Below are 14,741 nucleotides of genomic sequence, written 5' to 3'. Positions count from 1 at the left end.
GCCACTACGCCCGTTCCTCACTCCCTTCGCCTCGCCCCCTCTCTTCCTATTCTCAGGTCTCGGCTGAAGACCCTTCTTTTCGACCGCGCCTTTGGTCACCTTCTTCCCCCTCCCCCTGGCTCGGCCCCGGGATCCATTACTGTGAAGCGCTCTGAGACATTGTCCGGCGTGGAGGGCGCTATATAAATCCAAGTTGTTGTTGTTCTCCCACACCAAACTCCGTGACCCTGTCTTCCCCCATTCTCTCCCAACTCCATTGGCTCACTATCCTTCAGAGGATTCAGTTCAATATCCTGGTCCTCACCTACAAAGCCTTCAATGGTCTCGCCCCACCCTATGTCTGTGATCTCCTAACCCCCTACCCACCTGCCCGTTCCCTCCGCTCAGCCGGCTCTGGCCTGCTCCACGTCCCCTGACCCACCCACCCCACCATTGGCGGGAGAGCCTTCAGCCACTCTGCCCCCAACCTCTGGAATTCCATCCCCCAATCACTCCGCCTCAACCCCTCCTTAGCCTCCTTCAAGTCCCGCCTCAAAACCCTCCTCTTCGACCATGCCATCGGTCACCCCCCTTCCCCTCCCCTCCCTTCTCCCCCCTGACCCCAGCTCAGGTCTGAAATGCTGTACACTGCCCAGCGCCTTGGGACGTCCTCCCGACGTGGAAGGCACAATACAAAGGTAATCTTGTTGTTGATGTTATCTCTCTAAGATCCCCATGGAGACGTCTCCTTTTAAGGCTGAAGATTCCTAATTTATCTAATTTGTTGCTCATTTCTCAAACCTGAGGATCATCCTCATTGCTCTACTCTGGACTTCCTCTAGGGCTGGGCAGCACCCTTAGGTTATGTTGACTAGAACTGTATACAATACTCCAGGTATGGCCTGACCAGAGCACTATTCAGCTTGAGTATTGCCTTGTAGGGATCCAGTGCTTTCAAGTCTTGGCTGTGGGGTTCAGCTGCCCCTTCAATGCTTCCTCCTCTAGCCAGTTTCATTTCCCTTCTTATTGCATCCCAACATCACTTGTGTATGTTTAAATCTCTCTTTAAAATCTGAATGAATTTACTAAAGATTATTTAGAACCATTTTCAGGCCATTATAATTTTTTCCCTTTTCCCATGCACGCAATTTATTACATTAATATTAATGTAGGAAATTGTAAAACTACAGATATTCATTTTTGTTGCCCTTACTACATTTTTAGCTTATCAAATGCAATTTTGTCTTGCTTACCAGCATATACCCCCAAGCCATATTTATTACAATGGCGATGCTCTTGTATTGACATGGTCTGACTGACAGGCTCTGCAATAACTAAGATGGGTAGAAATCCTATTGTTTAGCATCTGTGATATAAGCAACTAACTGGTGATATTGTGTAACACTGAAACTTCCATTGCTTACCTCAGAAAGCAATGGGAAAGTAGCAATCCAACTGGTCTTCAATATGAAGCACATGTATTAGAATCTTAACATATTAAAAATGAGGCCAAATTAATAAATATTTAAGTCACAGAATGCACCTTCAATAATAGTTTGCATTAAAGCTCCTGGACATTTACATAAGAAAAGGTACTGTATGGATACAGAAGATATCATCCAAATGTCCACACTTCAACTTCAAGCAATAATTAAATCCCATTTTAAACTAAACATATATTCATATTGCTCAATAAAATAATCCTTACATTATTATAGGACCTTCCACGTCAGGAGGACGTCCCAAAGTGTTTCACAGGATATGCTGTGAAGTAGAGTGACTGTGTGACAAGGCATCAAGTTTGCTCACAGCAATGTCCCACAAACAGCCACAAAGTGAATGACCAATTTTATTTAGGGTATTATTGGCCAGGACACCGGGAGAAACTCAGTTTCTTTTAATGTCCACCTGAACAGTCAGACGGGGCTTTAAGATCTCATCCCATGATTGAAATCTTAGGCTATATATGAGTTCCAAGTCCAGATGTTTTTTCTTCATAACTAGCAAGAGATGAGACATTTAGTATTAATCAGAGAATAATAAAATAGCCCAAATTGCTAAGTTTTGAGAGAGTTGTTTAATCAATTTTCTTGTTAAAGCTGTTCTTTGGATAAATGGGAGAGTAAAATTTAAGTAAGATTCATGAAAAGAATTATGAGAAAATAATAAAAGATAGATTGGATCGGTATGCTAATGTCAATCATAGAAATATTCTATAAAGTGGATTAGCTACTCTGAGCTCAATTCATTTATCGAGATTTTCTATTTTACATTCTTCTGCCTCTCTGCTTCCTTCTTCATTCTGGCTGTGAGGGTATAAGGTGAGACTGTAAGGTAGCATAGCTTCATTGTTACTTCATAGCTGGCAAGAGATCCAGTTCTGTGAACTAGACCTTTCTTTTCCTTGTCCATTAATTGCTGATATGAGTGCTTTGCATCATTGCACTGCTTCATCCAGCAAAGACCAGGAAATCATGCCCTTAGAGGGTGGTAAGAACCATTACAAACTTTGTCAGTTCTCCCAGTACTCCTCCTGTTAAAAAGTTTGTGTTGGCTGCTTCAACCAGAATTAATCATGCAGAATTCAGCCTTGGAGCTTTGTGTTCACCTGTCATGGGTTTGAAAGAGTTCCATTGCTCTGTGGGATGCACTGTTTAGTTTATTCCACTTCGACTTTGAGTATGAAAAATACAATTTCATAACTGGCATTCAGTGTCCCATTGATTTGGAAAGGCAGAGGCTCAATTGTAATCTTCAATTTGCTCAGGATTTCTCATTCATGTAACTCCTGGCAGGTACTGGGTTTTCAGAATATCCTAGTGCAGAGAATCCCATTAAAATTAAACACTGCTTTAATGTGTATGTTGCATGATCATGAACAGTGGTGTGAGGTAAAATATTAATCAGAGTTCTTTTTATATCACTGCAGATCTCAGATTGACATCCTCAATGCAGTTCTTTTCTGAAAAAAATAGTGCTCCATACAGTGACTTATTTAAAGTCCTATATAAATGCTGAATGAAGCAGAATATGTGTTTATAACCATTTGGATAGTTTCTTGTCACACTATCGACTTGACAGTGTCTACCCATCGCGTAAAATAGCTGCTTTGATGATCCAATAATTTGAAAGGTAACTCTGGATTATCTGTCAAACTGTCTGTGAAATCAAGCGAAGCATGAAATGAATTGATAGAAAACGGTACTGAAATACGCTGTTCATTTATTTTTCAATTCAGGCACTTTCATTTAAATCGGAGGAGAAAAGACTTGGGTTTCAAAACCATTGAATTCAAAGATAAGAATAAATAGCTTGGATTTAAGATTATTAGATGGGTTGCAAAATATGTTTGAGTCAACAGCTGCTCTGCATGAAATCTCACTAGTCATTCACCTCTAAATTACATTTAAGAATATTTAGTGCTTAAATTTTATAATTTAATTGAAAAAAATGATTACGGCAAGTGTTCCTTTGTAGTTTTTAAACCCATATTTGCAGAAATATACAATGTTAGAGCATTAAAACAACTACCTGCATTAATGAAAGTTGTCAGCCGAATGTCTGACACATAAAGAAACCCATCACAATGCCTTAAGCATAGTTGACTACGTGGAACTCTCAGTCAAACTAGACTTAGAGTTCCACATATGTATGCCATCTACGCACGGAAATTCCCGTGTTTGGAATGGAATGCAGAACCTAGCAGTACACACACCCTGCCAGTTAGGGCCTTGGTTTGCAGGGTTAATAGGAATGGAGTGGAAAGAATCACTGCTTTTCTTGGACTGCCTCTCCAAGTCCTGCCGATACAACAGGCTGGTTGGTGTGTTATCAGCAGAGCACTGATGACTCAGGAACAATTATTTTTTGCTGGTTCAGCTCCCCTTGGTGCTTACAGATTCCCAACCAAAACGGCAGCAATCAGTCTGTTACTTTGCCTCTGCTAGTACTGTAAGGAAGGCAGCTAACGCTGGTTGCACAGTGTGAGTGAATTTCCCTTAGATTGTGTGTCTTTTCCTTTTGTTCCTCCTAACCTCCATGCCATTTGTCACTGCCACTTATACATCATTGCTTAACAATTGTTAGAGAAATTAATTGATTAAGCCACCATGCCGTTTTACAGCATATGCATTGTATCTACTACTATTTTATTGAATGCTTCCAACAACAACAATAAAATTACATTTGTATTGCGCCTTTCACGTTGGGAGGACATCCCAAGGCACTAGACAGACAGAGTTATGGACCCGAGCTGAGGGTCTGGGTGGGGGAGGGCGGGGGGGGAAGTAGGGAGATCGAAAGCACGGTTGAAGAGGAGGGTCTTGAGGTGGATCTTGAAGGTGGGGAGGGAGGGGGTGAAACAGAGGGCCTGCGGGATGGAGTTCCAGAGGGTAGATGCAGAGTGGCGGAAGGCCTGCCTGCCGATAGTGGGGTGAGCGAAGCGGGGGACATGAAGCAGGCCGGAGCCCGCTGAGCAGAGGGAGTGAACAGGGTGGTAGGGGTTAGGAGGTTGGAGAGGTAGGGGGGAGTAAGACCTTGGAGGGCTTTGAAGGTGAGGACCAGGATCTTGAATTGTATCCTCTGTGTGATGGGAAGCAAGTGATGTTGGGCAAGGATGGGGGTGATAGGGTCGCGGAGCCTAGTGGGGAGAGGACATGGGCTGCAAAGTTCTGGGTGATCTGCAGTCTGTGGAGGGAGGAGTTGGGGAGGCCGACAAGCAGTGAGTTTGCATAGTCGAGCCTCGATATAATGAAGGCGTGTATGAGGGTTTCGGTGGCCTGCGGTGTGAGACAGTGGTGGAGCCAGGCGACGTTGCGGAGGTGGGGGAAGATAGAGCGGGTCATGGCGCAGATGTGGGGTAGAAAGGATAATTGAGGGTCAAACAAGACCCCAAGGTTCTGGACTGGTTTAGCAACGTGGGGTGTGTACCATGGATGGTGAGCTTCCAATTACAACATTCCAATATGTTGTGCTTCCAGTTCTCTGGACTGAAACATTTAAAACTTAATATTTTATTGGCATGCAACATTAGCAATATAAATATCCTAATGTGAGTTTCATTCCACAGAGAAAGGAATCATTACCCTAAAGCTCACTCTTCCTAATCAGTACAGAGAAGTTTCTTCCTTAGAGCTCAATTGTATTTCACCACATACCTGTAATTAGACTTATGACCTCTATGGTCTAGTCATTTGTTCCCTGATACTCTGACTTCATCTTCTTGATAGGAATCTGTAATTCCTCTTTTATCACTGTTAGCTAATTTTCTTTTACCATTTTACAATAGTTAGTATTGTGCTCCCCCAATTTGGTCACCCTTATCCTGATCTAAATTGTGTACGAAAGGAATGGATCTTGTGTAATGTATAGTAGAATCACATTCTGGTGCCTCATTATGACATTAGGCTGCCATTGACATCGCTTCCTCAGTACTGCGCACAAGCAGAAAGTAACATGGGCAGCGACTTCAGAACTTGAATGTTGCCACCAACGTGTGCATTTTATTTTTTTCTAAATATATTTATTAATAAATGTAATATTTGGTACAACAGAAATCCAAAACAAACACAACATACAACATCTTTACATTTTTCCTTTTCTTCTGATACAAAAACATTCCATTCCTTACTTTACATTCCTTCATTGCACACAAGTTGTGCGCACGTTTTTTTGGGACACTCCCTTTAAAACAGTCGGGAGGCGCCCTTGTGTGCACCACATCCATGTGCGCCCTCACATACCCTGATAAGGCGCACGCAACACATTACATTCGTTATTACATTTTAGGCCCAGAAGACCATGTTTTAATTGGTGTGTACTGTTTGTTAATTTCTCCTGATCCATCATTCCATGGTTCTAAATAGGCTCTGAATTAATGACATTTAATAAGTTTCAATTGATTCACTTAATATTTTTATTCTCTCCCTCACCTCACAGAGAGCTGGATTTATATTTCTGCCTCCCAATCGCTCTCACTGTGGAAAACTGTTCATGTGCACAATAAGAACATACATAGAGCTTTAATAACAGATGGTGTTTAGGAGTCAGACTGCCCAAGAACTTTGATAGATCGTTTCTGAGCAGTGGACGAATTAAGTCACACAACCTACATTTATACTGCAGCTGTGTGAACTGGTCTGCTGCTAAAACAATCCTTAAGGTCTCAGCAGTCAGTCTTCAGCTCTAACTACTTCACAATTCCCTGCCTTGCACCACATTCATGCTGGAATGGGGATTCAGCAAAACACTGTGAAAATGTCCCAAAACACCATGAAAAGTGCATAATCTACCCAACATGAGACACTCTCAGGACATAAATAGAACAATCGCCTATGTTTGTTAGTGATGCCCAATGATTATCATTATTTAGTCTTCCCATTATCTCCGGCTTTAGGAGGCTTATTGCTCCATGAGACTTATTGCCTGTAAGCACCTTGTGATAGTGACAGAAAATAAGTATTCCTGTTCTAACAAGTCTGCCTTTAACTCTAATTTTCCACTGCAGCACTCTGATTTAATTGTTTTGGATTATTATTACACTGAACTCCTCTTCCAAGTGTAATTCTTTAAACTGTTACTTTTGTGCTCAAGCACCTCTCCCTTTCACAAGCCAAAACTCCAAAGTCATCCCGGAGGCCAAAAACAACCCAAAGCCACTGTTTTCCACTGTGCACCCCTCAAACTCCCTCTGTCCTCACATCAAACGCCAAGTGTGAAAGATTGAAAACATTCGCTTGGCTGCATCGTTCTTTCCCCCCCCCCACCCACCCACTGAAAACCGCTGTCATCACACCCCTCCTCAAAAAAACCACCGTCGATCCTGCTAATCTTTCACGTTACCATCCCATCTACAACCTACCTTTCCTTGCAAAGGAACACAATGTTGCAGGTCAACTTCGGTCACACCTCTCTCTCCACTCCTTCCTCGAGCCCCTGCAGTCTGGTTTTCATCCTGCCCACTGCACAGAGACAGCGGTTGCCAAAGTCACAAACAACATTCTCTCTATCTGTGACCAGGGCTCCCTCTGCCTCCTCATCATTCTGGATCTCTCTGCTGTGTTCAATAGTCGACCACCCCATCCTTCTCCACTCTCTCTCCTCCCTCATCCACTTTAGTGGGACTGCATTTGCATGGTTCGAGTCCTACTTAACCAATCGTCTCCACTTCATCTCAGCAAATGGTTTCTTCTCCCACTCCCGCCCAGTCACCTGCGGGTACCCCAAGGTTCCATCATTGGTCCTCTTGTTTTCCTCATCTATATGCTCCCTCTGGGCGATGTCATCCGCAGACACGGGGTAAACTTCCACATGTATGTGCGGATGACACACAAATCTACTTTGCCTGCTCCAGCATCCATATGTTATAATAATAATAATCCTTGCATTTGATATAGCGATTTTCATGTCTTCTCGACGTCTCAAAGCGCTTCACAGAATAGACTGTAAAGTGAATTGACCGTATATTTGTGGGTGAAACGCAGCAGCTAATTGTGCACAGCAGTGTCCCACAAACTGTCGTGGATTGAAAATGACCAACTTATTATAGTTTTTTTATTTTTGGAGGGATTATGTTCTATCCTGGATGAGGGCAAACTTTCTGCAGCTGAATGTAGACAAGACGTAAGCCATATTCTTTGGCTCCCATCAACGTCTTCACTCCTTCGGTTTAAACTCCTCAACATCCTTGGACTCTCCCTCAGACTCACTGAACCAGTGTGCAATCTAGGCGTCCGGTTTGACCCCCAGCTATCCTTCCTCCCCCACATCCAGTCCCTGACCAGGGACACCTTCTTCCACCTCCGTCACGTTGCTCGCCTCCTATTGTACCTTACCCCAAACGCAGCCGAAACCCTCATGCATGCGTTTGTCACCTCTCTCCTGGTTACTCAAAAGCACTCCTTACCAGTCTCCCCAGCTCCACTATTCCAAAAATCTAGCTCATTCAGAGCTCTGCTGCCCACATACTTACCTGGACCAAACACATCCGCTTGACTGGCACCGGCCTCCTACTCGTCCCTCACATCCTCTGCTCCACCATTTGGAAGTTGTGCTTTTAGCCACTACGCCCTGAAATTCTGGAACACTCTCCCTCAATAATCCTTCCACCTTGCTCGCTCTCTCCCCTTTTTTAAGGCCCGCCTGAAAACCTTCCATTTTGACCATGTTTACGGTCACCTACCCCTCCCCCCCCCCCCCCCCCCCCAACTCAGAGTTAGGCTCTACCACTAAGTGCTCTGAGATGCTACCCTGCGTGGAGGGAGCAATATAAGCTCAAGATGTTCTTACTATTTTTTCATGGAACAATGTCTTCAGATAATTCTTTTCTGAGGCCAGATCTATTCTGGTTTTGTCTTGACACATTACGATGCCATATTATGATCCTTATCTTCAGAATTATTTTAAAACAACTCTGTTTCAGAGTATCTAACTGTATTCCTTCACACAAGGTGACAGATTGTGAAACATTACAATCTTACCTTTGTTCAGCTTTGATGAGCCTTTCATCATCCTGGCCATCCTCATACATCTCCATTTTTATTCAGTCCTTTACCACTTAAGTATCTCTACGTATGACCGCTCTCTAGCTTGATGGCTAATATTTTCTGTATTGCAGTTGGGATGTCTAAGATGTTTGACTGAAGTTCTTATAACCAATTTTGAGATGCTGTCAATTCAAAAGTTGTCATAGTGGAAAATTGCATCAAATTACATTCAAAGCTTATGGAAAAAGCAGAGAACCCAGTGAAATTTGTTTTCTAATTAGACTTGATAGTTGTTATGTAATTATCACCTCCCGTTTAGAAAATATTAAGACGAGCGTGGCTGTTGTTTTGGATAACCTTCAATTTGCTAAATACTATTACTTTCAAAAGTAAGTTGACGGGCTGAAGAGGATTCAGAGGAGAGAGATGGGTTCCATGAATTGGGGCTTCAGGTTATCAGGTTCACAAAGTTTGCACTGAAAAAAAGATTGAGGAAGGGACATAATTCATGTTTAAGAGGCATTGATGATATATCTTCTATCCCTTGCAACTTTCTTCAAAAACGCTTTGCCTTGCTTCCACTCTCCAATGTTTTCGAAATCCTTCTAAAAGGTATATTTTAACCACCTCATTTTGATCAATATCCATAATTATTGGTTACTTGTTGCTCAGTGTTTCTCATGATAATTTTTGAAAGCTTTGAGAGGTTCATTCTCCATTACAATAACAACAAGATTACATTTGTATAGCACCTTTCACGTAGGGAGGATGTCCCAAGGTGCTGGACAGAGTTAGGAGGTGGCAGAGGTTGGGTGGGGCGAGGCCATGGAGGCCTTTGTATGTGAATACCAGGATCTTGGACTGGATCCTCTGAAGGATAGGGAGCCAGTGGAGTCGGGTGAGAGTGGTGGAGATGGGGTCACGGAGTTTGGTGCGGGAGAGGACACGGGCTGCAGAGTTAAAGGTAAAAAAAAATTAAAAGTATAATTAAAATTAAAGGTACTATGTAAGCATAAATCATGTAGCTATAAACAGACTATTTGCATTACACTGTGGCTGCAGAACTAAAGGTTTAAAATGAACAAATCTCAATGAGATGAGACTAGAGATTAGCACAACCTTTTTTCCTGGAGAAGCAGATGTTTAGAATCCAATTATCTAATGAATCTAGAGCTCAGAGGAGGAAAGACCTCTTGTGTCAGACCAAGCGTACCTATTGTTTTGGAAGTTATGTTAACCATGACTGGATGCATCAATATTACAATTGTATAGAATATGGAATTGTTATTTCAGTTTCACACTGTAAACATGGTAGCATGCAATAGCGTTTCTTTCAGTGGTGGGTAGGGGGATCTATGATTTAGAACACTCTTTGTTTTGTGTTCTGTCTTCATTCCACTTTATCTAGCTAGTTATTGAAAGGTAATGTACAGTTGAAAACATTTTCTTCTATTTATTCCTTGTGGCTTTGTTAATATTCTTCATGATGGAGACTGAATTTTTTTTTATTGATGGGCATTGGTGCCTGAAAAATGGCCATCAATTATTTATTGCTTGGTCAAAATAATCCTGGAGCATTTTATTTGCTGAGTAATCTATAAATCAATTAAAGTAATAATACATAACAGTTGTTGACCTTACTCGTGAAAGCTACCTGCTGGCATCTATAAAGGTACATTTTATCAATATATAGCTTCAAACTTTACCTGGTTAATTGAAGAATAAAGAATGAATTTAAAAAATTTCCACAATTCTGTACAATCTTATAACAAAATAGTTTTATACACTAAAACTATGGGATTTGGGGACTCTAAAGTTTTGATGTCTTGCTCATCTCATGAAGGGTTAAACATTTCTGACAATTTAACCTTCCTGTTAATTTAAGGAAATTCAATGGTGGCCTTTGCAGAAATAATATCTTTAAGATGTTCTTGAGTCAAAGGCCCTATATTATCAATGTGCATTTGAGCTCAAATAAGAAGTAATCTAAATCATTTCCAACAAGTAAATACAATGTTTTTTTAGGAAAATTGTCCATTCACGAGGCTTTTAAGCACTTATTGAGCCTTATCTGGTTAGATAAGGTTATCTGGGAAAAGGGTAGGGAAAATGGACTGTGCTATTCTAGTGGGTTTGTTGACTAAGGAGCACCGATAATGGTTTGTCCATAGACAAGTCCACAAACTAAACTGCTAAGAATAGCTTTGCTTCACATTTCTTGTTGCTCAATCAAATCTTGCTGAGAAAGTTGTAGACTTTTTCATCACGAGCCATGCAGTGATCATTCCAACTGAAGGAAAGTCAACATCAAACTCCTGAGGTATTAAAGAAGCCAAGAGTGGGAAAATGTGGAAATCTGTTGATCTTTTAATACTATCAAATTGATTGTTTAGTAATAATATTGCTTCTGCAAGATGCAATTTTTAAAAATGATTTTCCCCCAGGAATAAGCACTAATATGATAATCCATGCCAGTGATGTTTGTCACAGTGCAGAATGTAATATGTGTCTAAGTAACAATCAAAATTCAATGAAAAGGTATGTTATAGTGGTTGTGCAAGCAGCCGAGAAAATCTAATTATTCAAATACTTGACGAAGACCAGATGCACCAGACAGCTATGTAAATATGCCACACAGGAAAGGTGTTTTTTCTGCGTTAATATTTATTGCTGTTATCTACATCCTACAGCTTGCGTTGAAGGACCCAGTACACAGTGTGTCCCTGCAGCAGTTTGTCTATGAGAAGCTGAAGGCACAACAAGAATTGATGGGAGAGCAGGGATTCCAGGCTCTGATGGAGACTGTGGACACTGAAGTTATACGTCAGCTGCAACAGTTTTTACAAAACCTGTGAGGAGAACCGGTTTCCTTCGGGCGAAGGAGAAGAGAAATAAAAAGCGATGGTTCACAATTCTAGCAAGCATCACCAAAGCTTCCATCTTCACTGTGTGAACAGCGCTCATGCATAAACCACGGAGAAACAAAAAGAGAGCAATATGGATAGGCATCTGCTGCTAACAAGCAAAATGCACAATGAGATGTTTGGGAATTCATTGTTGTTTAGTATGTGACACTATTTAAAGACCAGAGGAAATACTTTCTTTAATTCTTAACTGAAAGGTTGTGAAAATTGCAGGAAAACGTGTGGCATTGAAAAGTGGTTTGACATGCTATAACCACAAATAATCTGGTGAAAGTTGAGCTCTTGAGGGAAAGGTGTTGCTTAGCCAGTGCCTCTTCAGATGCACAAAATGAGGCTTAATATACATTGTGTTAACCATCTTAACAAAATGTATCAACGTTGCTGTGTATGCAAAGTGGATTTAATTTGTGTAAAAGCACTATGAGAATCCACAAGAGTTATCTTACCGAAGAATGTGCAAACGTAAAGCCTTACAGCATTTTATCAGCCTTATTTCACCTGGAAAACCTACTTTTTAGCGTTTTGAATTTTTTAATAATTAAAATTGATGAAAGAACAGAACCAGATCTTTTAGGTATTAAGATGAGTTGCTTTGAGAATCCAAGCATCTACACTATTTCTGCAGGGTTTTTTAATTTGATGACCAAGATTCAGAGGAATTTTCAAATGCTTTAATAACGACTGACCATGAAAATAAATAAAATTGTTTGTTTAGCAGAGCCACTGAAATGTGTTTCATTCTGAGGGATTGACTAGGGGACTTGACCTTGAATATACCATGGTTCCTTTTTCAACATAGTTCTGACTCAAGATCAGAAACCCCTGCTGTGGTTTGGTCAAGCGAACGGGGTAGGTTTTTCATGAATTGATCTGAGGAATGCCGAGCTTTCAGAATTCTCTATACAATAAGGACAATTATTCATTTAGCTCTTAAACGCCTCAATTGAATTTGCAACACACATACACAATGTTTATCTACAATGCATAGAACAGTGAATGTGAACCACACAAATGGTGCTTGCAATTTTGCAAAAAACAGAATATACAAATAAGGTAAACAAAAACAGATGTCGCTGGGAACACTCAGCAGGTCAGGCAGCATCTATGGAGAAAGGCGAGTGAGTTCTGGTCATCAGTTCTGACGAAGGGTCATGGACCCAAAACGTTGACTCACTTTCCTTTCTCCAAAGATGCTGCCTGACCTTCTGACTTCTGTTTTTGTTTCAGATTTCCAGCATCTGCAGGATTTCATTTTTTTTTAAATAAATAAGGTGCATTAAATTCATGTGAGCCCCATAAGTAATAACCTGGCATCCTCACTGAAGATATTTGGAGATGATTGATGGGACATTCTGATTCTGAGATCTGCAAAATGTATATTATTGCTCATCATCTGTGCCACACACATGCCTATTGAGGGTTTGCTCTGTACAAAGGACAAACAAACGTTAGAGAGTAATACAGAAAAGTGCTACCAGCTTCGGTGCTATTCAGACTCTGCTATGAATAGTCCCTCCACTGGAGCAGACCACAATAATCCCAATTCCCTTCTTCTTGCTTGTAGCCTTTTACATTGTCTGATCTCTCCCTAAGTCAGAACTTTGAGTTCATAGTTGGATCAGGCTAGATCTCCACTAGGTGGCATTTCACACATACACAATACAAAATAAGAGGCAGGAGTGATACTTACCGCAATTTTAACATTTTTGTTCATTTCCAAATTAATGAAATACTTTCTGTGTCTGGCTTTGTTTTCAATTTGACTCAATAACTACGAAGTTCTATTGCTCCTTCCTCATGTCTTTTTGATCACGCCTGACAACGCCACCTTGCAGTGATCGACTAGTTGGAGACCCCGGTAGGTTGACACTCCAGGTCACTACTAGGGAATTCACCATATTGTCGTAGGTGCTGTCCTTCAAATGGGATGTTAAACTAAAGTCCTGTCTGCCTTTCAGGTAGATGTTAGAGATCCCATTGCACTACTCAAAAAAGGTATCCCCCCTATCCTGACCGACAATCCTTCAAATAAAATTGGTCAGTCACTTCATGTTTGTTTGTTGGAAACGGCTGTGTTCATCCATAAATACACAAGTCACTACACTGTGCAGTAATAAATATTCTTGTGGCACTTTGAGATGTCACGGCGATGTGGAATAAAGCACATTATCAAAAGCAAGGGATTATTTATTAAAACACTTGTTGTGACGATCAGGAGTTTATGCCCCTTGGTGAACCGATTTACCAACCAGTGTGAATAGAGCAGTTTCACTAACTTCTCAAGATTACCCAATATTCAAGATCTCTTAACCTTCCCTAGTTCAGTGAAAACAAACCCAATTTTTGAAGCCTCGCCTCACAGCTAGAACCTTTCATTACTTTCAGGATTCAGGTTGGAATACAAATTACATTTGTATAGCGTCTTTCACATCAGAAGGACTTCCCAAGCAAGTCTGAGGTGAGTTATCTAATCTCAGTTGGAATATGAACTGGAGCGATGTGATCTTCAGGTAGTGGGTTCAAGCACTCGTCAAACTCACATTCTAGGCTGACACTTCAGTGTAGTGCTGGGTTACACTAAAACGATAGAAGTGCCGTTCTTCAGATGAGACATTAAACTGAGGCCACGTCTGGCTGTTCAGGTGGACGTTAAAGATCCCATGGCACTATTCAAAAAAGAGAAGGGAGTTTCTCCCAATGCACGGGCCAATGATGCTTCAGGTAAAATTGATCACTGATTTCATGGGGGTTTGTGTGGCATTGCTGTGTGCAAATTGGCTGTTATGTTTGCCTAGAAAAAGTCATATTTCTTCACAGTAAAATCCTGTGAAGTGGTTTGAGACATATGATGACCTCATAATATGCTATATAAAATGCAAGGGTTATAATTCTTTGGTGGATTTCGAAGGCAGAGGAGAGCAGAGGTGGAGTGATTTTGGGTGGAAACTACATTGAGCAGGGGCTCTCTGGTGGACGGGGTGAGCAACATGCAGCAACCTGTAGTTCGTGGAAACTCCACTGTTATATGCTAAACTCCGGAACCGCAGAAATGCATAGTAAAAGTGGTGCAACAATAAGATTTTTCCTCCTGAGACAACTCTTGTTGTAAAATAGTCTGTTGTCCCGGCTCCATACCTCTCAAGACTCAACTCTGAGTTGGGATCTCAAAAGCCTCAATGCACGGAGTCTTTTAGACATCTCAAAGCGCTTCACATACTGTAAAGTGAATTGACTGTATATTTGTGGGCAAAACACAGCAGCCAATTGCGCACAGCAGTGTCCCACAAACAGTCATGGACTGAAGTGATCAATTTATTATTGTTCTTTTTTCTTGAGGGATTATTATCAGGTGTGT

At 41.3% G+C, this 14,741-nt stretch overlaps 1 protein-coding gene across 3 annotated transcripts in view; it reads left to right on the top strand.

Moving 5' to 3' along the window:
• The window catches only part of ipo11 (importin 11), a 258,056-nt gene extending 245,951 nt beyond the window's left edge, over window positions 1–12,105 (top strand). For all 3 annotated transcript variants that reach the window (XM_007892133.2, XM_042335013.1, XM_007892131.2), the window contains one exon: window positions 11,153–12,105. In XM_007892133.2, coding sequence (XP_007890324.1) covers window positions 11,153–11,317 — 165 coding nt within the window. In that variant the 3' untranslated portion in view covers window positions 11,318–12,105. The remainder of the gene's footprint in view (window positions 1–11,152) is intronic.
• The last annotated feature ends 2,636 nt before the right edge of the window (window positions 12,106–14,741 follow it).

This window comes from Callorhinchus milii, unplaced genomic scaffold (genome assembly GCF_018977255.1).
Source record: "Callorhinchus milii isolate IMCB2004 unplaced genomic scaffold, IMCB_Cmil_1.0 Scaffold1, whole genome shotgun sequence".
NCBI lineage: Eukaryota > Metazoa > Chordata > Chondrichthyes > Chimaeriformes > Callorhinchidae > Callorhinchus > Callorhinchus milii.
The sequence above is the reverse complement of the archived record's forward strand: the minus strand, read 5'-3'. Positions and strand labels throughout refer to the sequence as shown.